The 27968-nt window shown below is 38.1% G+C and overlaps 1 protein-coding gene across 1 annotated transcript; it reads right to left on the bottom strand.

Moving 5' to 3' along the window:
- Positions 1–3208: 3208 nt before the first annotated feature.
- On the bottom strand, positions 3209–4670 carry LOC120008072 (protein PHYTOCHROME KINASE SUBSTRATE 1-like). The gene has a single exon (XM_038858583.1). The coding sequence runs from the start codon at positions 4530–4532 to the stop codon at positions 3342–3344; it is 1191 nt and encodes a 396-aa protein (XP_038714511.1). The 5' UTR covers positions 4533–4670; the 3' UTR covers positions 3209–3341.
- Positions 4671–27968: the final 23298 nt, after the last annotated feature.

Raw genomic sequence — 27968 nt, forward strand, 5'->3', positions numbered from 1 at the left:
ATTAAGAATATGAATAATTCTATAATGTCTGTCTGAGTGTATAATTTTTCATATGGTCAGACTAAGAAAATTGACTTACACGTAGTCCTGATCAATACACTCCGAGTGTATTGGTATAGTAAGTTCAAACTTTGCCGCTCTCCGTAACCAAGATAGGTATACTGAAAACTATACAACAACCAAGCCGACAGTTTGTCAAATTTCATCTTAGCTGCGATCGATTACTTATATTCGATAGGAACTTATGAATTGATCTTCCGTGTGCAAGCTATTCATATACCATATAGAATAAAAGACACTTATGCCAATATATCTTTTCTCATATTAAATGTTAAATATATTTTATTCAAATAAATAAAACGAGTTTGAATATTACATAAAATAATGGCCTTTAGCATACTATTCCTATCAGGATGTTCTTACCAAAGCAGTATCCAACAAAGTATTTACAAATTCTCTTAGCAAGCCGAACATGTGTGATATCCATGCATCACCTTGAGGAGGGCTGTTAGAATATATGATTAGGAGTAATTACCTCCTATGATTGCCTTCTATAATTATCAACTATAATTGAAGATCAATTAGAATAAATCAATGGGAGGAATTCTCTCCTATTGTTAAGGAGAGAATTATGTACATAAATATTGTGATAGCATATTCTCTTGTAACAATAGAACTCTTATATATATATATATATCCATAAAAAGATCAATGAGAATATCAGAAAATTCTCCTTCAACTTCTATAATTTAAAAACAATATCATCACTTTAAGGGCTTTTCCCCTCTTCTCATTTATATCTGAAGATGAATAAAAATATTTTCAACCATTATGTGCTTTTGCTTCTCTGTTGTAAAAGAAAGCTGGTCTGATTGTGATGAAAAGTTCTATTGTATGTGACATGAGGCTGTTTGTTAAGAATTTTTTTTATGATACCATTAAATTGCCAAAATTCTGCAATTAAACATGTACACGACATTTATCAAAATGTAAATTTCACTTAATGAGTGCCCCTACCTATATTTAATTTTTACATATGTTTTCACTCAAAAATGATAAAGATCTCAGCAATAATCATTCCAAGAGCATCCCAACAGTGTGTGACACTCATTCATTGGATATTTGGATGTGATTTTTAATGGACCCCTTATTATGATATCACTACACTCAATAAATGAGTGCCACACACTGTTTGGGTGCTCTTGGAATGATAACTGCCGGGATTCCTAGCAAGTGGTCATCTATAATCAAGAAGGTTTGACTGTGAACTTGGGATTTTGTTTTGATTTGGTGGATATTGGGACCTATGTAAGCCTATCAAATTTCTTAAGTGGAGAGAATTGCACAAAAGGTTAGTGAAAATTCTCTCGAAGAACAAGTTGCTGTAATTACATTGGGGCTTGAAGCATTAGTTGTTGGCATTCTCTTGTGTTTGGAAAATTGGCAATGACGGTGTTCGCCTCGTAAGGTATATGGTAATCGTACCCCATTAGAGTTCAATCTTCCCTAGAGGCATGAGCTTATACATGTATTTTTCATGGCTTACATGAGATATATGTGTAATTTGTGGAATAGTGCGTAGGGTGGTAGGTTTATCCACCGCACACCCGAAAGGTAATGACTACCGATCCTGGGTTTGAGAAAATAATGAACTTATCTTGATTTCACGGCACCATTCATGTCCTTCTAATTTTTGTTATATTAATTGTATGAAAATCTTATAAATTCTGATCCAAAACAATGACTGTCAAAGTACAAATAATGCAAATTGAAGAGACCCTCTCCCTCTCTCTCTACATAGATGGTCAATACTCAATAATGTTTTGGGGCAACAAAGAAGGACCACATATTTATTTTGGTGGCATGCCAAACTACTCTTTAACTCCAGCCTGATTCTACAGATGGAACTCCCAATAGAGACTTTATGGCAATTTGAAACATTCTCCTCTCGATCTAGGATACATCATATCTCATGCTGGGAAATATGGGATAGCCCGTCGGTAGGCAATCTCGCCCGGACCAGGGTTCGAATCCCATCAACGTGGGTTGGAGTGCGAGATTTATTTTGTGAGATTGATGTATATTGTTGTAAGTCCAATTACTCCTGATCCTGGACAAGTAAGGTTGTAGGGTTCGGTATTAAAAGTTCAACAACTAGCTACTAGTCCTGGACAACGCAAGTTGTAGGGTTCATATATATATATGTATCAATATTTATCAAATCCTTTTCTTTCTATCCAACGGAATACTTTGGATTAAATGACAACATTTGGGTCTTTTTTTAATGATTGTGAGAGTACGTATATTCTCTTTAATGCACGAGTTGTATGTCATATTGGTGGACTTAATAAGCCTTGGTATTCCTTTGGAGTAAAAGAATCCAATAAGATAGACCATGCATCACATTAATGAGTTAGTTACTTGTGCTGCTCATCAAAGCGATTTAACAACTAAATCAGGAGAGTTGTTCACAGATTTACATGGAAGGGAGTGGTGAGCAGGTCATTGTATGACATTCTTATCTTGACATTCCATCCTCCAGCAATTAATTTTGAAAGGGACACTCCTCCCTACACTGAATAAATATATTGCCCATCATGTCATCCAATTTATTTATTTCTTATCCTTTTAATTTCTCTGTTTGTCAGTTTGTCCATGAAATATGGAAATATCCTCTAACTTGATTTCAACTGTATTGTATGTCTATCAACCAAAGAACTTATCTTTTCAATTTGTTAACTAGCCCAAATCTTTCACTGTTTGTTTTTCTTTTTCTCCCTTTTTTAAAACATAAACTGTAGCACTCAGCTTGAGTGGATGGGGTCACAAGCTTCTGCAGTGTCAAGTTTGGAGGTGGTAAGCGAGCTACCGATTGGTGATGGAGCTACGTTTCTTGTCCCACATCACCTTAGGGAAGAAGTGAAGTACAAAATATAATATGTCAAACTTCCAAACTAATAACAAGCACTTTTCCTGACAACACTTCCAAACTAGTAACAAATTTTTTTCCTAGGCTAGTGTTGGGACTAGGAAGATGAAGTCGTGCGCGTCAATATGTTACTAGTGCAGAGGGGTAGATTGTTAAATAAAACATGGTGTTATATATCCTCTAACTTGATTTCTTGATTTCAATTGTATTGAGTATTGTATTTTATGTCTATCAAACAAAAGAACTACATATTTGCATGTGTCATTGGGGACCAAATTTTCTTGAATTATATAGGCAGAATAAACAACTACATATCTATGCAGAAGACAAGATGTAATTCTTGACTCCATACCTAGGCAGAAGAAACAACTACTAATAGTACTACCAAATTAAACCATTCAACACACTTATTCTAGAATTGGTACAAAATATGAGTTTTGCGACCAGTGAGTTTAGTCTCAGCTTGAAACCTTGTCATCATTCTTGGCTCAACGTTGTTATGATGATATGTTCTCATCATATATGCATCTTCTGCAACTTGAACCGCCTTCTGATTCTTACAACCCAGCAGAATATTACCGGATCGTCTACCTTTGATCGGACTAATTGGCTTGATGTTGGTCTTGGTGGTGGGTGCCTTTAAATCTTCGTAATCCGACGCCGCGGATGAGAAATCAGCAGCACTGGCAGTAACCACACTCCATTCAACACTAGCCTCGCTTGGTGCATAACAAGTAGTTGGAGTGCCACAACCAGATGTAATTGATTCTGCTGATGATAGTTGCCTTGTAAGGAATATTGGCTTCACTTTCCCTGTTAGGCTCTCTATCTCGAACAAATCTGAACTCGCGTCGCTATAATTATCACCACCATCATCGTTGTTGTTCTTATCGTATTCATCGATGATTGTCTCGATTCTAGGAGTACAAGATGATGCTGATGATGACAACATTGTGAGCCTCCTCTCAAGGCTTAATGACCTGCCCCTCTTGTCCATCACCGGTGACCCAAACACCTCCAGCGACTGACGGGGGAGTACTTCTTCCTTCCCTGCAACTTGATCGAATCGAGATTTTGAGAACTCTACATGATTATTAAGACCTTTGTTCAAACTAACTTCAGTTATGTTGTCGTCCTCGTCCTCGACGACATCAACAGAAGTCTTATCAGAACAATAGCATTTGCAGCCAAGACTGGCAAGAAAACCGCCACCACCCTTATTTCCTTGTTGGTCCTTGTTTGGTTTTCTCCTCGGCAGATTCTTAACGACGGTGGTGCTACTCAGCGGCAGCAACGCAGTCTGGCTGTGCCAACTGGATGATGATTCAGAAGCAACACTTGGAGGTGTAAACAGTTTTGGTTTTGTCAAGACTACTTGCTGCTCTTTTTTGTACTTGCTTGCATTATTAGTACTCTCTTCATTTCCTGAAACTCCATTGAAGTACTTGTCAGCACTAAATACTCCAATCTCTCCATCTTCTTCATTGTTACTCTTAGTGATTCTACTGGATTCTGTGACTACATTACGCACAAAAGCCTCGTCGGTGCGGTTCAAGAACCAAGAGAAAGAGACATCCCCGAGGTTATTTGAGATCATAGCCATGATTACAGAAGAAAAAATTGGAAGAGAACTAAGCAGCAAGTTAGAGAAGCCAGAGAATATATTTGGTGAAATAAACCGATCAAGTTTTCAATTAGGCTTCTTGAGATAGAGAAATGGGTTTGTATAAGTAGATCAGTATGCAAGTTGGGGTAGGTCCTCATGGTTGTGGTCCAAAATGAGCTTTGCAATTTTCTTCTCACTAGCTACACAGAGACACAAGTATCATTTTCTTATGTGACAACCAGTATTTATTGCAATTTTGACTACTTACCTAACTACATTAGAATTCGGGTTAAATCTTTCCTGCCCACCATTTTTTAGTAAAAATAAAATAAAAACGACATTGACGTTGGACTCTTTACTTCTGTATGTGTAGATATGATATAATGTACCCATGATAATTACATTCATGACATACTTGGAGTAGCTGATATAGAGAGGGATCTTGCACCCGAGTTTACTATATAGGGATAGGTCGTAGGGTAGTCCGACTTCTGGGTGTGATTATCATAAAAATAAAATATATAAAAGAAGTCTAGCTAGCTGGCCCTTTATAGAAGGTTTTAAAAACCGGATCGGTTATCGAATTGAAAAATATTTCGGTTTACGGTTTAATGATTCAATCGGGATTCAAATCGGGTTCAATGTAATAAATTACTATATTTATTAAAAATATTTCATATTTTATAATACTCGCAATAATATATAATATTCACAATAATATAGAAATATATCAATACTATGTCTCCATTTTCAATTGCAGAACCAGTCGGTTCAATTAAAAATTATCTAGTTCTTGGTATTATCGGTTCTGACATATCAATCAGACTGAATAAGTGCTTAGTCACCGATTGTAAGGTCGGACCGATCCACCCAGTTCTAACAACCTTGCAATTATATCTAGTTATATAAAACTAGATTATAAACTTTGTATTTGCGCCACGTGTCAGTTTTGTGCACACAAGATTATATTAAAACTTTGTATATATGGAGTTGAATTTATAAAAATGAGATAAATTCAAATTTAAAATTAGATATATTAAAACTTCCAAATGATATATATTCAAATTTAAAATTACACTAATTTTATTCCATTACAATGTATTATTTAATAATAAATTCGAATATTAATATTTAAGAGTTCAAATAATATATAAATACTTGAAGAATATAATGCTTGATCGAGACCCCGAAAATATAATCATTTTTACCCTAATTAACGTGAAGATGTTAAGTTAGTCATATATATATGTTTATAATCAGTCGTTATTACACATGGCACATAGATTTGTGAGTAAAATAGGAGTCTTATTGTGGGAATCAATAGAATTACTCATACTTAAATCACTTTTAAGTTTGATTAGAATAAAATATAATACTGATGAGCTACATTCCATTCCTATCACCCAGACTTTTATTTTGTAGTTTTTATAGTTGCAATGAAAAATGTTTTGTCCCCTCAATTTCTTACCCCCATTTAAATCATCATCTGTTTGAAATGTTGAATGTTTAAGGAGTCGTAAATCTATGTTCATAATCAATGGATATCATATGTGTCACATAGATTGGACTTTAAAATATCAATTGTAGTTCGGTATTATTTGGGAAAAGGGAAATACCTCATTGTTTTTTTTTTTAATTATAATTTTTTAAAAAGATGCTGTAAAAACTATATCTATAAGAAAACATGTGTCATTTGGTACTGTAACGTTTTATTTATTTATTTTTTGTAGTCGTTCTTTATTATATCGTAATCTTTATTTGGTAAAAACTAATCATAAAAAATATTAAATTCAGTTTGCAAGACAAATTGATAGTCACGGTATGTTATAAGATAATTCTTTTAGAAAAATTATAATTTTATTTTACAAGAATATATATAATATTTGATGATGTCCGAAATAAGTCTGCCCTATCAGACGAATCAATCAAGTTAGACTGAGCTAGAATAACTAATCTCTTCTTTGCTGGTACGTGCTTACTTCCTTCCTTCCTACACAAGAAGCGAACGTAAGCTTTGGTAGGGTCCCGAGGGTGTACTTGGGGGGACCACTCCAATACTCAAGTCAGTACAGTACTAAACTTGGGAGGATGGCTCGTTGCTTCAAGCATTGCCTCTTGCTCAGTAAGTAATTGAGAGTGCAGGAGTTAGAATGTTTACCTGAGGACAGATGTTCCTTTTTATATGAGTTTGAAGTGTTTGAGTTGTAGTAGGAGTCAGACTCTCTTTCATTGGTTTTCCAGAAGGTTTTTCGGATGGTAAATTCCATTTGTATCTCTCTCCAAATGGGAGTTGGACTCTACTGAGAATTGGTGTTCTATTGGGACTCTTCATTGTTGGACCTGGTCTATACCTACTTTGGTTGTGTGGGGACATTACCAAGGTTGTACTTTGGTGTGGTAAACACAGGGTCAAATTGGTTGACTTCGGTATGGATTCCTAAGGGACCGAAGTAGGTACTTCGGTTCCTTCTTCATCCTGGCCTAGCAGACACTTGTGTTGCCACGTGGCCTATCTCTATTGGCGGACGTATTTTGATAATATCTATATTATATCTAAAATTATATTATAAATATATTTAATTTTGGTTTTAAATTGAAAACCAGTTCTTCAAATTGAGAAAGATGTGAGGTCAAGAATTTACCATTTGCCGATAGTACACAAGAGGGGAAGCTGTGGCCGACAAGTTACATTTCATGCCAAATTATCATCTTCTGCCAAAGATAATGTAGCCCAGAGAACTGTAGTCCACAAAAAATTAACCTCATCAAGAACACCATTGCCTGCCAATCTCCAGGGGAACACTGGTTCACATCACCGCAAATAAATCCAAGCAATATATTTAATGTATAGGACAATATGCCACTACATGTTGATAGTATAATTTGGCACCCAAACTGACCAAATCTCATCCTCAAACTGCATGAGATGAATTCAATTTTGTTTCTTGTTCAGGCATTGGACACGTTTCCTGCCTCTCTTTTACCTTGTCGTTCGGGCATTAAGAATATCCTGAGTGATGAATTTGGTTCAAATGAAATTCCTTCAACACAAAGTGGTAGGACAATAAAAGTCTCATATCAGCTGATTAGAAAGCCTCACTTCAAGGAAGAATTCTCCAAGAGTTCGGTTACTTTAACAAACAAGATATTGCATTCATATCATGATTGGGAGGCCAACAAACAAGACCATATAGATTCTTATAACTTGGCAACTGACCAAACAAATCAGCCATCTGTGGATCAATGACTTTTTCATAAGATGGACTCCAATGTAAGATAATATCATTAGCTAATTAGTTGAATATTGTTACTCGTGGATTACCTCTTTACAAGATAGACTTCTATGTAGGATAACATTATTAGCTACTATAGGGCAATTTTCTACAATCGTTGAATAGTCAACTTTGATTACGTGGAGGCTTGTCTGCACCTTTGAATCCTGCAAACGTCACAACAAATACAACCGTGAAAGCTCTCAGACTGGTCTGGGGGGTGTCGATCGTAGAGGCTCCGATGATCAAGTCAGTGGTGATCGGAGGTGGAAGACCGACGATGGTTGGAGTGTTTATGGCTAAATCGTAAGTGAGTGGTCAGAGAGTTTCGATGTTGTTTGGTATTCAATGTTTCGATCCCCTTCTACAAGGTAGGAGCAGGGTATTTATATGAAAGTGAGGACAGACCTCGAGAGTTGTGTCACCCACTTGTGTCTTTTTTGGCAAAACCCAAGGTATAAGTGCATGAAAGTCAAGTATATCAGACGTGTCAGGTTTGGTAGACGGAAAGCAGAATGGGATGTCGAGACATATGATAAGATAAGAGTTTGACACGCGTTGGTCACAAAATGGAGAGTAGTAGTGGGATACTATAAGTGAAATGATAGTATGTGATAAGAGATCATACCTGTGGATACGTATCTGTTAGGTACAAAGATGTTGGTGTGAGCTGGATTGGATCATGCTCCCTAGGAGGGAATGATCATGGGCAAGATTGATGGCTTGGCGTCCAGGCGCCTTTATTGTGGTCGCGTCATTGCTAGGTGAAAGGAAGTTCATGTTAAGTAATGACACACAATAAAGTAAGTATAAGAGGGGACGTTAGCCGCTATTGTCAGATATGGTGTTAGATGTGGCGTCAGGGTCACTGTTTGTTGTCATGTGACTGTGTTGTTAATGGTAAGAGCCTAGAACAATTCGTATGGGCCTTAGCATGCGCCAGAGTGTGCTAGTTGGGCCTATGAATTTCGGCATTCCGGACTTGGGTTAGTAATTATGTGGCCCAGTGGGGCCATACGAATTTTGGTAACCACAATTGTCCTTCACTCTCTAAGTATGAATGCAGCTGCATCTTGGAAAGTAGTTTGCAGTGTGTATCCTGTAAGGCTTGCATAGAACAAGATATTTGTTAAGCAAATGTAGCATGAAAAGGTATGTATAGCTAGGCACAGCTTCAGGTTGCCTGGAGAGGCGTGTATAGCTGGAAACAACTTTTTTTCACCTGAAGAGGCATGTATAGCTGGGAACAGCTTCTTTTTGCTTGAAGAGGCGTGTATAGATATATACCCTGAAGAGGCATGTATAGATATATAGCCTAAAGAGGTGTGTATAGATATATAACTTGAAGAGGCGTGGTGCCAGGGTCATTGTTTCTGTGCTCCCTGTTGAGAACTTTGAAACAACGTTAGTATTATGATCAACAGTATAATTGATAAGTAAGTAACTGTCTTAACTGATTTGAAAGACATGTAAGTTAATTGAATACTCGTAAGAGAGAATGAAATCATAATCACAATGATAATTCATTAAATGAAACTAGGTCGGAACTGAGGTTCCTCACAGCAGACATTGGACTATGTTACGTGGCAGGTTAGGGGTCCCACTTACATGATTGAGCTTGTGTTTTTTAAATAAAGTAGGGACAACGTCATGTGTCAAAATGAAACGGTGGGTATTAAACGGTAGGACACGTTTTTGAAATTGACCGACACCAAAGTGTGTGTGTACCTACCCCAAGTGTAGGGTATCGTCAAGTAATAAACCGGTAAGTCCGGTATCGATCCACGAGGAAGCAATGCAAATTTGAAGTGAATGATATGCAAATGACTAGCTAACACTAATAAACACAATGAATATCAAATAAAAGCAAGTAAATGAAATGGCCCAAATGACTCGGTAGCATGAGCGATTTTGTAATCAAAGTAAGCACGAATTGGATTTAAGACAATTAATTAAAAACCTAGTCTCTAATCCGTCCCGGTGGCTACTCGGTTCTCATACTCAAGATATCATTTCAAACACACACAACCACACACAATGCATTGTGTGATACTATCAATCATGCATATGCAAAGAGAATTAAGATATAAGACTTCAATTCATACATGTAGGCCATCGGGTCTCTTAATCTATGATGAACACAAAGGGATAAGCACCAAATATTATGGATTAATGTTCCCCCTTGGGGCTCGGCTTGGCTAACACCCTAGTTTCACACTCAAAGATCAATTAACCATAACTCTCCCATGCACATTCCTAAATTAACCCAAAACCCCATCATCAATACACATAATTAATAGCTATGCAATGGAAAACTCAATTAATTAAGGAAATCATGCAATGGATTTAACAATTCTCAATCAAACACATTAGATGCAATCCCTAGACTAGACAATCCAAGAATACAATCAAATATATCATTCTCATATATCCAATCACACAACTATCACGAAATTAAAAGAGAAAAATCGAAACTACGATTCTTTGAGCATACCTTGAGTAATCGAAACCTTGCACCCACCGTTCGGGACTAGAAACTAGAAAGGGAACTTAGCCACTCATTATAATGAGAATAAAAATCAATTTTATAGATAAAAACCAATGTTTACAATCAAGATCACAAGAACTAAGTAAAACCCTAGAGAGAGAAAGAGAGAAAAACTATGGAGGCTAGATGTTGTGTAATCCAATGAATGAGGAAGAAGACCCAATCTTAGGGTTTTCCTCTCTTTTTACAATGAAAAATACCTAATTACCCTTACAATAACGTCCCCCATTGGTTACATAAATGATTTTCCCCAAATGCCCTTGAAATTTCAATGTAGAAACTTGCAGATTCGCGATAGGTGTCCGGACGGGTGTCCGGACACTTCATGCATCCTTCAACTTTATGAGCCTCTGTCTCGATTTGTGAAGAAAGTGTCCGGACGAATCTTGATGTGTCCGGACGCCCACTGTCCGGATAGGTGTCCGGACACTTAGCGAATTTCAGCTTCTTCATTCAGCTCCAAAAGTTCTTAATTCAGTTATTAAAGCCCGATTTCCTGCAAAAGCATAGGGAAACATCTATAAGAGTAAAATTACTTTATTTAAACACAAATGCATTACTATAAGCACTAGAACCTCCTAATTAGATGATATTAGGACCTCAAAATAGAGGTCCAATCAAAAATCCATCCATCATTTCTTGGGTGAAACGTTTAGTGAACCGTGACAAGTGATGATTAGAGTTGCTTTTGGAGGAGTCACATCATTTAATTGGCATCGTTCCATGCACCTTTTAAACTAGGGTTTGAGGTTTAGTTGGTACTTTGTCATTTTAGTAGAAGCCTTCTTACTGTCCTAAAGAGTTCAATAGGAACCGATTTCTGAGACCAATTGCTCAAAGGTAATCCTTGTTTTCTTTGCTTGGATTATAATTTCAAAATGGCTCGATAAAGTGAAGGTGACTCTGAGAATGAGGAAGGGTCCTAAAGAGGGATTGAATGCTGGTGTTGTGGAGCCACATTACCAGAAATCGAGATCCCGACTGCTACTGAAGGAAGTGATGTTGGCAATGCGTGTTAGGTGTAAAATACACTTATTTTTCTGGGCTTAAAGTTATTATTTTTCTATGATGTTAGTGTAAAAATACTGCCCATATTGGTGTTTTTATGAACAGGTACTGTTGGAGAGTAAAGCTAGCATGGGACAGAATCTGTAACCTGTTTGCAACCTGTTGTGGCCACAGAACACGAGAATCAGACTTGTGCGATTAAGTTGCTGATGTGGCAAAGATAGTTGGGCCATCTTAGGGCTTGTTAAAGACTATATAAGCAGTGTTATGCTGAGACAAAAGGACTTTTTTTTTGCACGGTTGAAGACCTAATATTGGAGAGAGTGTGACGACAAGAAGAAGAGAAGAAACATCAAGCTTGGCAGTCTAATTCTTCTGCAAATCTCAATTCTCCCATTGATTTGAACATTGTTAATGAGTATTTATATGGTTTTAATTATGATTATGTGTAGCTAAACTCTTTTCTAGCTAGGGTTTGCTTATTTCCTATTGTTATGCATGCCTAATCAACATCTTAATTCTAGGAATTGTTAGTTAACCATATTCGGCTGACCATGACCCGGTGTTTGACGAAGTAACAAGAACTTGCATAAGATCCAAGTTTTGGGAACATAGGACATAATTGATTGGGTAATAGACCATTATCGTAAATTATGCAATTGTCGATTTCCTAGTGCGTATGCTTGTCTTAGGAAACTCTTAGGATAGACCAACCAAGACTCCTTTCATAAGAAAAGATCTTGCAACTGGACCAAAGTCAGGATCGTTGTTTAGGGAATTCTAATTGACTGCAGCTGGACCAAGGCCTTTCAATTAACAATGTTAAACTTTTAAATTGTGTGATTGCGTATTAATTTGTGTGCACAGGTGGAGGTAGTTGACATGCCAAACCCAAGTTAGTTTTCGTCCATTGATATTTAGTTCAATTTTATTGCTAGTTAATATTAGAAGCGTTTGAAATTTATTTTACACTATTGTTAGTAGTTATAGTTGGTAATTAATACAGTCTTTGTGGATTCGACCCCATTCACCATTTACTATCTTTCGGCACATACACTTGTGAGTGGGATAAACCCGTCGGTATTGAATTGTAAGTATTTCTTGTGATGAAAAGTATCGATCAAGGTTTTGGCGCCGTTGCCGGGGACTGTTAAGTTCATTACCGGTTGTTCTTACTGCAGTAGTGTGTATTTATTTGTTTAGTTTTTTTTCCTACTTTTACTTACCTCAATCAATTTCTCTGCAGGCACAAGATTGTCTCTTAAAGTTGCATGGTCAATACTTGTTCTCAACATAAGCCACTAGAAGATTTTGATCCAGAAATTAAAAGAACAACTAGAGCATTGAGACAAAGAAACATGGCTGAAAACCCACCTAATCGAGAGATTCAAATTGTCGGTGGCGCTGGGAATGCTGAGGGTAATGCACGGATACCCATTATGAATAGATACATCTCGTAGAACATTGCCCAGCCATCATGTATCACATGCCAACCTACGGGAGCAGCTAATGTCAGCCTATTACCCCAATTGCTGAATTCTGTACCACATTATGAGGGGTGGTTTGATGAAAATCCACATCAACATCTGAAGGATTTTACCGATCTTTGTCGTACTCAACATATGACTGGGATATCTATTGATAATCTGAAATTGGTACTCTTCCCATTCACTCTTAGAGGAGGAGCCAAGATGTGGTACAACTCTATTGAAGCAGGTACTATTGGCACATGGGAGCAGATGGATACTAAATTCTTAAGGAAATTTTTTTCCAGCCCATAGAACCAAGCAGCTGGTGCGAGAAATTCAAAACTTTTAACAAAAAGATGGTGATTTATTCTATGAGGCTTGGAAAGATTTCAAAAGCCGATTGACTCGTTGCCCAACTCATAATCTACATAAGAATGATGTTGTTCTGCACTTCTACGAAGGTTTGAATGAGATTAATAGGATGAAGGTTGATTCAGCATGTAATGGAGTGTTGATGAGGAAAAGTAGTGACGAAACAATGGAGCTATTCGAAGACTTGAGTGAAGATTCTCAACAATTTTCTACACGGGGTAGAAGTTCAACAAGGAAGCAAGGCATGTACGAAGTAAGTGCTGACACTATGGTACAAGCTGAGATGGGAAATATCAATCGAAAATTTGACATGATTGTTGAAGCCATGAAGGGAATGAATATGAAAGCTTCTGTGCCAACAAAGCCAGTCACTATTTGTGCTATTTGTTCAAATAATGATCATGTGACTGAAGCTTGTCCATTGACATTTATGTCAGACCAAGAACAAGCCAATTACTTGGGACAAGGAAATTTCAACATAAGAAATCAAGCTTATCCATGGCATAATCACCCAAATTTCTCATGGAGGAATGAACAGAATACGGCTGAAACAGTAACTCCTGCACATCAACCAGCAAAGAGGAGTGACCTGGAGACTACAATGATGCAATTCATGTAACAAACAACTCAAGCCATTCAAAAATTGGAGACACAAGTGGGACAAATGGCTAAGGAGATGAGTGAGAGGAAGAAGGGAGAATTACCTTCACAGCCCTTGAATAACCTAGCTGGGCAACCAGAGCAATTGAAAGCTATAACAACTCTCCGAAGTGGCAAGCAAATTAACAGACAGAGCAGCTGCAAACAGAGTCTACAAACTGTAGTCAAGCAACAGATAGGGTACAAACAGGCGGCAAAACTGCACCAGTGGAGACACAGGAATGGGAAAGAGATCCTCCACCTTTCTCGCAAAGTTTGCCAAAAAGAAAACTGATTCTAAGGCATTTGATATTTTTGAGAATTTGCGTAAGGTTGAAATTAATATTCCATTGCTTGATGCTATTAAACAAATTCCCTCTTACGCTAAATTTCTTAAAGAATGTTGTACTCAAAAGAGAAAATTTACTGCCCATGAAAAAATTGATTTGAAAGAAGAAGTTAGTGCTGTGTTGTTAAATAAACTCCCACCAAAGCTTAAAGATCCTGGTAGTTTTACCATACCATGTAAAGTGGGAAATCAATTTTTTGAAAAGGCATTGCTAGACTTAGGGACCAGCATTAATTTGTTACCTTACTCTGTCTATGAAAAACTAGGGTTAGGAGAGCTCCAAGAGACTTCTATAACACTGCAACTAGTTGACCGTAATGTGAAAATACCTAAGGGGATTTTAGAGGATGTTTTGGTAACTATAAATGACTTGATCTTGTCTGCTGATTTTGTTGTGTTGGATATGGAGGATAGTCCTAGATCTTCATCGTTACGTATTATTCTTGGATGACCTTTTATGGTTATTGCTGACATGAATATTAATGTAAAAAAGGGGACTGTAACTATGCAAGTGAATGACAAAGAACTGAAATTTCGTGTGTTTGATGCTCTTAAATCTCATGATGATCATAGTGATTGTTTTAATGTTGATACTACACATGATCTTGTAAGTTGGGTATTTTAGGTTACAAGTAGTGATCCAGTTGAAGCAGTGGTGGCGTATGGTTTGAATGAGAAAAGAATTTTCGAAGGAGATTTGGAGGATGACCGAATAGAGGAGGCTATCCAAGCATTCCAGTTGGACCGACTTTATGGTTGTAAGAATACTCCTCCTTTCGAGCAGCTGACGCCTACTAATGCATCTCTTGTTCCCTCAACAGTTAAAGCACCTAATTTGGAGCTGAAGCAGCTGCCTAGTCACTTGAAATATATCTATTTGGGCGAGTAAAACACTTTACCTATGATAGTTGCTGCAAATATGAGTTTAGGGGAGGAAGCAAAGTTGATCCGGATCTTGAGGAAGCATAAAACAGCTCTTGGTTGGACCATTGCTACATCAAGGGAATCAGCTCAGCGAGGTGTATGCATCAGATTTTTCTGGAACATAATGCAAAGCCCACTCGAGAAGTACAAAGGAGGTTGAACCCACATATGAAGGTTGTTGTCACAGCTAAAGTTCTGAAGCTACTTGATATGGGGGTAATTTATCCGATTTCAGACAGCAAATGGGTCAGTCCAATACATAGTCCCGAAGAAAAATGGTATCACCATGGTGAAGAATGAAAATAATGAGCTGATACCTACTAGAATGACTACGGGATGGAGAGTGTATATTGATTATAGGAAGTTGAACAATGAAACACGAAAAGACCACTTTCCATTATCGTTCATTGATCATATGTTGAAGAGACTAGCAGGGCATAGTCATTATTGCTTTCTTGACAACTATAGTGGATACAATCAGATTGCCATAGCACCTGAAGACCAGGAGAAGACCACGTTCACATGTCCATATGGCACTTTTGCATACCGAAGGATGCCGTTTGGACTGTGCAATGCACCAGCTACATTCCAAAGGTGCATGATGAGTATTTTTTCTGATATGGTAGAGAAGTTTATTAAAGTTTTCATGGATGATTTCAGTGTATTTGGAGCTCATTTTGATGAATGTCTTGAGCATCTTAGGTTGGTTTTAGAGAAATGTGAAGAAACCAACCTTGTTTTGAATTGGGAAAAATGTCACTTCATGGTGCAAGAAGGAATTGTGTTGGGTCATTTGATTTCCAGCCGTGCAATTGAAGTGGACAAAGCCAAAATCGAAGTCATATCAAAGCTGCCTCATCTAACAACAGTGAAGGGTGTGAGGAGTTTTCTTGGTCATGCGGGATTCTACCGGAGATTTATAAAGGATTTTTTCAAGATTTCTTGACCTTTGTGTGCATTGCTGGCAAAGGAGGCAGACTTTGTATGGACAAATGAGTGTCGGACAACGTTTGACAAGTTAAAAGAAGCACTCACTTCAGCCCCTATTATGCAAGTACTTGATTGGGAGCTGCCATTTGAGTTAATGTGCGATGCAAACGATTATTCTTTGGGGGCTGCTTTGGGTCAGCGGAAGGATAAGATGCCATATGCCATCTCTTATGCCTCACGCACCATGAATGATGCTCAGCTGAATTATTCGACAACGGAGAAAGAATTGTTGGTTGTGATTTTTGCATTAGAAAAATTTAGGTATTACCTCATAGGCTCCAAGGTTACTGTGTACACAAATCATGCAACGTTGAGGTATTTAATGACTAAAAAAGATGCAAAGCCACGGTTAATACGTTGGATACTCTTTTTGCAAGAGTTTGATATGGAAATTAAAGACAAAAAGAGAGTTGAAAATGTCATTGCCAATCATCTTTCTCGGCTGCTACCTGACAGCAAGCATGAAGAACTTCCTTTGGGTGACTCTTTTCCGGATGAGTAGCTCCTATCCATAAACACACTGCTATGGTATGCTGACATTATGAATTATCTTGTTATTAACTCTTTTCCTACCGAGTTGTCTTATCAGGAAAAGAAGCGGATAAGTTCACGGGCAAGAAATTACATATGGGATGACCCTTACCTCTTCAAAATATGCCCAGATCAAATTATTCACAGATGTGTATCACAGTCTGAACAACAAGAAATTTTGAAGCATAGTCATGCTTACGCATGTGGAGGACACTTTGGGCCTAAAAAGACTGCACTTGAGGTATTTCAAGCTGGATTTTATTGGCATACTATTTTTAAAGATGCTTGGATTTTTTGTAAGAGTTGTGACAGATGCCAAAGGACTGGTAACATCGCTGCCAGAGATCAAATGCCTTTAACAAATATTCAGGTCATTGAACTTTTTGATATATGGGGAATTGACTTCATGGGTCCTTTTCCTAATTCTTTTGGATTTGAATATATTTTAGTAGGTGTTGATTATGTGTCCAAATGGGTCGAGGCTATCCCCTCTAGGACTAATGATCATCGAGTGGTTGTGAAGTTTTGCAGGACAATATTTTCTCTCGCTTTGGGATGCCATGAGCTATCATTAGTGATGGTGGAAGTCACTTCAATAATTATGCATGTTCGGCATTGATGAAGAAATATGGGACCACTCACCGTATGGGCACCCCATATCATCCTCAGACGAGTGGGCAGGTGGAGATAAGCAATAGAGAAATCAAGACCATTCTTGAGAAAACGGTGAATCCAAACAGAAAAAATTGGTCTCTACGCTTGAATGAGGCATTGTGGGCATACAGAACTGCTTACAAAACACCCATAAGGATGTCTGCGTTCCGGTTGGTTTATGAGAAAGAGTGTCACCTGCCAGTTGAATTAGAGCATCGAGCTTATTGGGCTATTAAAAAGCTCAATTTTGACATGAAGGCAACTAGAGATAGGCGTCGCTTGCAACTAAACTAGCTTGAAGAATTACAACATGAAGCCTATGAGAATGCCAAGTTATATAAGGAGCGGGCCAAGGGGTGCCATAACAAGAAGCTTGTGCGAAAAACTTTTTCTGTGGGACAGAAGGTGCTGGTGTATAACTCTCGTTTGAAACTGTTTCTGGGAAAACTCAAATCAAAGTGGCATGGCCCGTATGTGATACAAGTGGTGTTTCCTCATGGTGCATTAGAGTTAAAACATCAAGATTCTGATCAAACATTCAAGGTTAATGGCCATCGAGTGAAGCCTTATTGGGAGAATGTACACGTTACCGTGGATGAAGTGGTCTATCTCCACTCTATTGATCTCTGACAGAATCTAAGTCTATGTCTGACTGAAGACAATAAATTTAGCACTTCATGGGATGTAACCCACGTGGAAAAGGAGCACAATTTTGACCACTTAAATCAGCTAAGTCTCTCTTCCTTTTCCTCACTTAATTTTGTTATTTCTTTTCGTCATAGCAAATTTTCTTTTTGTTTTCTTTTTAAGCATTGAGGACAATGTCAATTTCAGGTTTGGGGGAGAAGGAATTTGCTTTTGCCGAGAAAATTTTTGAAATTGTTTTGAGAAGAGTATTGGCATGCTTGTGCTTAATTATGAAGTGCTTTTGAGACTGATGGTGTGATTATTTGCATGATCTTTTGCAATGAATGTTTGCTTAGTTTACATATTATTTGCAACACCAATTAGCTTGTGAGGAGCCGTCAGAAAATTTTGTGTACTATGAATTTCATGACTTTGTATAGCTAGAACTTGCATTAGACCATCTGAAGTAAATGCTATGTTTTTATTCTTTGAAAGTGATGAAGGCATTCTTTGTAAATTTTGGCCTACCTTGAACGTTACCCTTGCTCCCAGTTCTTTGACTGAATATTTTTCTCTTGCGATAACCCTTCCCATCTTTATGATATGTTATGCATGTGTCATAAGTCATAAAAATAGAATCCATCATGAAGCTATGGTTGGAGGTGTTTGGAAGGTGATTGATAAGGTGAGGAGGAGTTTAAGTGTGGTGTTGAAGGGACTAAGGTCTGAATAAAGGGAGAAGTGTATAAATAGAGTTCTGGGGGAATTTGCAACCTGTTTGTGACCTAAGTGCTACTGAAGCTTATTTAAAAAGCGGTGACCCACATCCGTAAAAAAAACAGAAAAAAACAAAAGTATATATTTACGGACTAAGGTTGGTAACCCCTTTTTACAACCACAAATCCCAAATTTCTTGTCTCTTTCACTCAAGGGAGGGGCAAGTTCAGTTTTTGGAGAACTTATACTTGGGTTGTTTCCTTTGACTCCTGTAACAACTCTGAGTTCATCAATGGCTACGAGGAGTGCGAAGAGGAAGAATGAGTTAGCAAGCAAAAGAAGGGAAAAGTGGTCGAAAGTTCAGATGTCCCTACAAAAGAGGAAGAAGGTTTCGACCGATTCATCTCCCCTGAAGTTCAGATTGAGTGTGAGGAAGTGTGGTCGAAGAGGGCTTTGCATGTGGAACGCCATGTTGTGGTAGAGCACTTCCAGCGAGTTAACTGGTATTACAAATTGAAGGAAATGGGATGGCTCGGCATCACCAGTGTTCCAGGTATGGCTATTTGACAATTGGTATATAAATTTTATGCAAATTTAACAGTCAATGATAACCATTGTGTGTCATATGTCAGTGGTAAGCAATTCTTTTTCAACCCAAGAAGGGTTTCATCTGTCTTAAGTTTACCCGAACCATTAAAGAAACCTAGTTTCAAGTTCAGGGATTTTGGAACCTCAAATGTTGATACTGTGTGGCCTGATTGGAGGATTGTGGTGGAATCTTTGACTGGGAACAGTAGTGATGAGCCGAATAAGAATGTGATTTTATATATTGATTTGATGTAGCCTTATAGACTGTTAGCCCAGATTGTGACCAGGAATGTGATACCTGTGACGCATCTCTCCATTGTCAATGCAAAATCTTGCTATTTGATGTATGCAATTATCTGTGATATGGATTTTTGTATAGCAAGTACTATTTATGATCACATTGTCAAGGTGAAGTTGGACAACAAACCTGGTCAGGTGCTGCCATTTGGGGTGTTGATTACTACTTTATGTCTTACTGAAAATGTGGAAAAGGAGTTGGGTGATGTACAGGAGAAAGGGAAGGCACCTCTTAACAGATTTTGGTTTGATAGAAGTGAGGTGCAGCTAATTAGGCAGCAACAGAAACCTTCTAGTACAGTTGAGGAATCTCAGGTTCATAACACTGAAGAAGGGAATGATGGTGCAGGTCGTGGTAACTTGGAAGACAGGTTGGAGGCTGTTGAGGAAAGGGTGATTGATTTGGGTGTTGAGGTTAAGCAAGTTGGAATTTTGCAAGGGCAGGTGGTAACCCGGTTGGAGCATCTTGAATCAACTGTTGAGTCACTTCAGATGAGTATTGGAATGCATATGCATGAAATGAAGGAGGCTCAGGAGATTTGAAGCTCAATAGATGGAGATGTTTGATTTGATTCGTGACGGGACCTTACCCTGATTTTATTTGGTTGATGTGCTGATGATCTGACTAGGTTTACTGATACTCTGACTTGTTATTTTGGAGGAGTGGAAGCTTTTGTTATTCTATTATGTTGGGTTGGTTTGGTGGAGTTAGGATTAGTCTTATGATGGATGCCTATTTATGAGACTCTGTGATATATGGCATGATCATCACATGTTTTGTTTGAACCATACCTTTATCCAGCTTATGTTATTTCTGGAAGCTTATCCTTTTTGCATTGAACTTAATTTTGATTGGATTATGATGACTTTAGTTTGAATCCAATTTATATTGATATTGTGTGTTCTTGATCCTTCCTTAGCCAATTTTATTGCTCCCAATAAAGTCCTTCTGATTCTTTGAATGAGAATTTGTCACGCCCCTCTCTCCTAAGGTATACCGAAGTGTACCTAAACTCATAAGAACGTGACCGGTAGGGGACCCCATCCCCCGAACCAACCCTTAATCCAATATACCTAAATCAATATATAAAATAGTAACAACTCCTGAAATATAACATGAGCATAGTCTCTCCAGAATACCACATATATACACCTATCGAAAACATCGGAGTATCTATACAACAGCGGAAATAAGAAGACTTATCTACCCGAGATCAGACTGAGCAAATAAGTAACATATATACAAATACAAAACCCCAAATCCTCAAAACCTGCTAAAGAAACAGCTCGAGGCTACACACCAGCTCATGCGTCCCGTCGCTGACCAGCATCACCTAAATCCAACTCACCTGAAAGGGAAACAAGAAAAGGGGTGAGCCAAGAAGCTCAGTAGGGCATAGAAAGGGAACACCGATATCCAAAAAAAAATAAGAAATCCAGAGATATGACGCATAATATGCCGCACAATAAATATACAATCATTGGCAATTTAACCAAGTAATATGGTAGCCGATAAGGCTATACAGCACCGTAACCAAAAAACTAATCTCCGGTAATCCATAATCCATAATCCACTCCTGGACCCACCCTAATCCCCGTAGGGTGTCTCCCAGTCCAGGTCCATACCGAAACTGGATGAGGATCAGATATCCCGATAGCATAGCCTACACCAGAGAGCGTCCCCTGTGATACCAGCCTTGACCGTCACCGTCGCCGGAATCATGAAATCACAGTTGAACCTGTTTTAGAGAGAGAAAGAGGAGAGAGAGATAAAATCGTGAGAGAATAGGGTATTTTTGCAATTTTTTATTTTTTCTTTAATTTTTCTTTTATACAATATTTTACTTTCAAAAACACCCATCTTTCAAAAACACCCCTAACTAAAATGTTCAAATTAACTTCAAAAATTTATAATAAATCCAATTTAAATCCGATTCGAGTAATTCTTACGCCAATAATTTTCTTTTTAAATCCTTCATTTATTAAAAATATTTTCATAGTTTTATCTTGATTTAATTTTTTATTCTCCCTAAATCCCGATTCACGATTACCAAGGTTCACTCCACCTCGATCAACGTGTCAAAATACTATAAATGGTGTATAATCGGGTCAGGATATTACAGAATTTTAGTATGAAGTAAGATTGGTGGACATGTGAGCATATGGCTGTAGGTTATGAGTTCATAAGAGAGTAAACACTACCTTTATACACTTCAGTGAAAATTTTCCTTTATATATTATGTGTGTACCTTTGTGAGGGTGTGTGAAAATAAATGTGTAAACTGGTGTAGTTGTGTGTGAAAATAATGAGAAAGTACTTGTGCTGCCAATTCTTGATTAAAGCTTTTTAAATGATTCTTAAAATGGTTTAAACTTTTTCTTGATTGCTTGCTTGAGGACTAGTAAGGTTGAAGTTTGGGGGATTTTGTTAGGTGTAAAATACACCTATTTTTCTGGGCTTAAAGTTATTATTTTTCTATGATGTTAGTGCAAAATACTGCCCATATTGGTGTTTTTATGAACAAATACTGCTAGAGAGTAAAGTTAGCATGGGACAGAATTTGTAACCTGTTTGCAACCTATTGTGGCCACAGAACATGGGAATCAAACTTGCACGATTAAGTTGCTGATGTGGCAAAGATAGTTGGGTCATCTTAGGGCTTGTTAAAGACTGTATAAGTAGTGTTATGCTGAGACAAAATGACTTTTTTTTCACGGTTGCAGACCTAATATTGGAGAGAGTGTGACAGCAAGAAGAAGAGAAGAAACATCAAGCTTCGCAGTGCAATTCTTCGGCAAATCTCAATTCTCCCATTGATTTGAACATTGTTAATGAGTATTTATATGGTTTTAATTATGACTATGTGTAGCTAAACTCTTTTCTAGCTAGAGTTTGGTAATTCTTCTACGATAAACCTTGTGCACAGATTTGATTGACAATCAGACTAAGTTTAATTCTTTATTCTATTGATTGATTGCTTATTTCCTATTGTTATGCATTCTTGATCAACATCTTAATTCTAGGAATTGTTAGTTAAACATATTTCGCTGACTATGACCCGGTGTTTGACGAAGTAACAAGAACTTGCGTAAGATCCAAGTTTTGGGAACATAGGACATAATTGATTGGGTAATAGACCATTATCCTAAATTGTGCAACTGTCGATTTCCTAGTGTGATGCTTGTCTTAGGAAACTCTTAGGATAGACCAACCAAGACTCCTTTGATAAGAAAAGATCTTGCAACTGGACCAAAGTCAGGATCGTTGTTTAGGGAAATCTAATTGACTGCAGCTGGACCAAGGCCTTTCAATTGACAATGTTAAACTTTCAAATTGTGTGATTGCGTATTAATTTGTGTGCACAAGTGGAGGTAGTTGACATGCCAAACCCAAGCTAGTTTTCGTCCATTGATATTTAGTTCAATTTTATTGCTAGTTAATATTAGAAGCGTCTGAAATTTATTTTACACTATTGTTAGTAGTTATAGTTGGTAATTAATACAGTGTTCGTGGATTCGACCCCATTCACCATTTACTGTCTTTCGGCACGTACACTTGTGAGTGGGATAAACCCATCGGTATTGAATTGTAAGTATTTCTTATGATAAAAAGTATCGATCAATGTGGAGCTGCCAATTCTTGAGGGTGTAGTTTCGATTATTGTTGGAATTGAAGGAGAAATTGAGGCCTCTGTTGAAAAGCATACTGTTAGGGAGGAGACTTCTACTAAATAGCAGGTCGTTGCGATTGAGGCTCCTGCTGATCGTCAAGTGGTCGAGGATGGAGCTTCTCCTATCGGTTGGAGTACAAGAGGATCTCCTCGTGGACACTGAGGAGCAAGCGAGAGAGGTTATAGAGAGTATAGAGAGTAGGGTTGATGTGGTGCCCGATCCTTAGTCTATTTTATTTCATATTTTAATTTTGGGAGTTTTGTTCAATCCTTATTTTTGAACAGCAATAATATGATGGTACGACAATTTTGCCTGTACCTATGATTTCTTTGGTTTATTATCGTTTATGATATTTATTTGTCCCCAAGTTTAAGTTTAGATACCATTGCAAAATTTGGACTTCAACTTATCTTTTTCTGGCTTTCATTCTTCCTTGAATTTGTTGGTTTTCAGTGAAATTTATTACTCCTAGTATTTCGGAATCGTTACTCTAATTTCAAGGAGGACCAATTTTTGGATATTAAGCATTTAATGTAGATCTTAAACTTTTCTAAACGAAATTAATTGTGTTGTAGAGAAATTCGGGATGACAATTAACTCTGGCTCTTTGGTAGCCGGAGGGAATTTAATTTAGTTATTTAAATATGTTGGATTACTTAGGAGGAATTAAAGCGAAATTCCACTATATTAAGTCCGAAATGGTAGTATAATATCACTTTTTTTTTACAGAGAAGAGTAAGGTAAACTTTTCAGAACATAAGTTCTTCATGTTTATCGGGAGGGGGAGAGAAAGAGGACAAAGGTCCCTTATATACCATGGCCAAGTTTAAGAGGGACCCAGATAAGCATATAGCTAGCTTACAGGTGGATCTGATAGACATAGATGAGGACCTTGAGAGTGCTGAAGAGCGCATTGCGGAGCTCACTAGAGCTCTGCAGACAACTAGAAGCGCAATGTCCCAACTTCAGGATATGGCGGAGAGGAAAGCTATGGAAAAGGATCCTCAGAAGTTGCAGGCCTCCCTTCTGGATCTCTCTTTCATGATCAAGGATATCCTAGACAAGATGAGTGATAGCCTAAGTGTCCGGTCTTAGGAAATTCCTAAACTATCTCTTTGATCCAACGGGCGTTCCTTCATTAATAAAATTTTTGAATTTTAATTTATTGCTGCTGACTTTAAAATTACTTTACGTTATTTCTTCTTGCTATCTAAACTACATAACCCTAAGTGATTATGGCCATCACCAAGCTAAAGAACGAAATATTAATGTGGCTTAAGCTAGGGGATATCGTAACCTCATTCTAGTAGGCAAGAAAAAATAATAACAACAGGAAAGGTCAACTTAATTGGAAAGACTCATTCTCGGGTATTTCCATGTTTTGTTGTTCCTGGTACCTAACCTATTAAGTCCCGCGTTTAGGGCAATAATGAGGGGTAGTTGATGGGATTTCCGTCGTCTCTCCGATGCTTAAGTTAGAACATATTCTTTAAACAAAATAATGACAAAATTACATTAGGATATTTGAAGGCACATAAGACTTAAGCATACGGAGCATAATACTATGTAAAGATAAAAAATAGCAATTCAAGAGTCATACAACTTTAGGTGTACGACGTTCCAGGGATGTAAAATGGCTTCTCCACTCATCTTGCGTCGCTTATAGGCGCCATTACCTAGTAATTCTGTAATCAGATAGGGCCTTTCCCAATTTGGACCTAGCTTTCCTGCGTTTAGCTCTCTGGTGTTCTCAAACACTTTGCGAAGTACTCTATCCCCTTCTTTAAAAGTCCTGGTATGAACATTTTTATTGAAGTGCCTAAACACTCTGTCATGATATGTCGTAGTTCTTATGAGTGCCCGGTCTCTGAGTTCTGTATCTAATTGATCATTCAACTCTTGCAAGTTCAACTGCTCGTTTGCCCATTGGAACCTTGTAGAAGGGATACCGGCTTCAATTGGTATTACCGCTTTTGAAATGTATGCAAGAGAGAATGGAGTTTCTCCAGTTGAAGTTCGAGCATTAGTTCTATAACACCATAGCACCCATGGTAACCCGTCAGCCTAGGACCCTTTGGCTTTCTCTAAGCGCTTCTGGTGGGGTTTTAATCAACGTCTTGTTCGATGCCTCGGCTTGTCCATTACACTACGGGTGTTTTGGCATCGCGAAGTTTACTTGTATTCCCCAATTGGCACAGAACTCCTGAACTTTATGGCTAGCAAATTGTGGCCCATTGTCCGTCACAATCTTCTTGGGTACACCAAACCTGTAGATAATGTTTCTCCAGACAAACTTCTTGACATCAGAGTCTTTGATCTGTGAGTAAGCCTCAGCTTCTATCCATTTAGTGAAATAATCAGTCATAGCCAATAAGTGTTGGTCGCTATCCTGATGCCTTAGGTAAGGGATAAACAATGTCCATTCCCCATTTCATGAAAGGCTATGAAAGGCCAGGGGCGCTACGATCGGAGTAAGCTTTTTTGGGGCTGATGACGGATTTGAGCAAACCTTTGGCATTTGTCACACCGCTTGACATATTCAATCGAGTCTGATCTCATAGTTGGTCAGTAGTAACTAGTTGTCAAAGCGTGATGTGTTAGGCTTCTGCCTCTTGAATGATTGCCACACTCCCCTTCATATAATTTCGTAAGTACATATTAGGCTTGTTGTGGATCTACACAGCGCAATAGAGGACCTGAAAAAGACTTCCTATATAACCACCTATCATACACCGTGTACCTTGCTGTTTTAGCCACTAGGCATCTCGCCTCATTTCTGTCTATAGGTATAACCCCTTCAGTAATGTACTGGATGAACGGAGTCATCCATGTAAGAACTGAACTGATTGGAAGGACTTCTATGGTACTATGCTCTTTCGAGTCTCCCTCTTTCTTAATTGACGACCACTTTAGATAGATCAAGGGGATTGATTGGCCTTGAGTTGTCTGGATTGACAACCCAAGGTTAGTGAGTGCATCAGCATAAGAATTTTCTACATGCGGAATCTGAGTTATAGTAAACTCTTCGAACACCAATTGCAATTCTTTCACTAGCTCCAAATAACAGGTCATGTGAGGTCTTTAGCTTGGTATGAGCCCAGGGACTGGTTCACTATCAACTGTGAATCCAAACGAACCTTCAAGTTCGTCACTCCAAGCTCTTTGGCAAGCATCAGACTGATGACCAAAGCCTTATACTCAGCTTTATTATTAGTTGCATGGAAACTGCATTTGACTGCTCTCTGAATGATACTTCGTTCTGAAGAAATCAAGACAATCCCCAAACCACTACCTTTAACGTTAATGGAGCCGTCCACATACAAAGTCCAAGCACTGGCGCCTGTTGTATCATGCAAAGTAATTCTTTATCTTCCTCAGATTGTACGTTAGAGCAAAATCAGCTACAAAATCTACCAAAACCTATGACTCCAATGTCATTCTAGGCTGATACGAGATATCATACTCACTGAGCTCCACTTTCCACTTAATAATTCTTTCGAAAAGCTCAGGCTTGTGCAAGACGTTATTCAAAGGGAAATTCATTGCAACCGCAACTGAATGGCATTGAAAGTAAGGTTTAAGCTTCTTGGCGGCCACCACCAAAGCTAATGCCAATTTCTCAAGTAAGCTATAGTAGGTTTCAGCATCTAATAAACTCTTGCTTTCATAATACATCGACAACTAGTTTTTCTCTTCTTCCTTGACTAAGGCTGCACTGACCGCCATTTCGAAAACGGCAAGATACATACACTATTGCTCTCCAGTCATCGGCTTTGACAACAAAGGAGGGAAGTAAGATATGCTTGTAACTGCTGCAGAGCATCCTTACACTCTGGTGTCTCGTAACTAACTGACCTTTTCAAGATTGAGAAAAAGTGATGACACTTTTATGATGATCTAGAGATAAAACGGCTAAGTGCTGCTACCCTTCCATTCAGTCTTTGAATATCTTTGATGCAGGTTGGGGAGAGGATGTTCAGAATAGATCGGATTTGATCTGGGTTTGCTTTTATACCTCACTGCATTACCATATAGCCAAGAAACTTCCTACACGCCACCCCGAAAGAACACTTGGTGGGGTTCAACTTCATATTATACTTGATCAATAGGTCAAAAGCTTGCTGGAGGTGTACAAGATGTTGTTATGCTACCAAGGACTTTACCAGCATGTCGTCAATATAGACCTCCATGGTGTCCCCAAGTACTTAGAGAACATCTTATTGACTAATCCCTGATATGTGGCTTCGACATTCTTCAAACCAAATGGAATCACCTTATAGTAGTAAACCCCTTCTAGATGCATGAGGATTTTGTTGTACCCAGAAAAGGCTTCCATAAAGCTCAAAAGCTCGTGTTTGGCCGTCGCATCTACCATGATGTCTATATGTGGCAACGGCAATGGATCTTTAGGGCATGCATTGTTAAGATCAGTGAAGTCAATGCACACTCTCCACTTTCCATTATTCTTCTTGACAACAACGACGTTAGCTAACCATTCGGGGTATTGTACTTCTTTTACAGAGTCATTATCTATCAATTTCTAAACTTCCTTCTCTTTTGCCAAATTGGTGGATGTTCAGGGTCGACTCTGAGCAGATGCATAACTACCTCCGGGTCTATTCCTATCATGTCTGCATGAGTTCATACAAAGCAATCGTACTGTTGGGCCAAGAATTGAATCATTTTCTCTCGCATCTCAATAGGTATTTGCGTGCCAATTAGCACTTTATGGTCCAGAAAATTAGGGTGGATTTGTATCTCATCAAGCTTCTCCAT

The sequence above is a fragment of the Tripterygium wilfordii genome, chromosome 10 (genome assembly GCF_013401445.1).
Source record: "Tripterygium wilfordii isolate XIE 37 chromosome 10, ASM1340144v1, whole genome shotgun sequence".
In the NCBI taxonomy this organism is placed as follows: Eukaryota; Viridiplantae; Streptophyta; class Magnoliopsida; order Celastrales; family Celastraceae; genus Tripterygium; species Tripterygium wilfordii.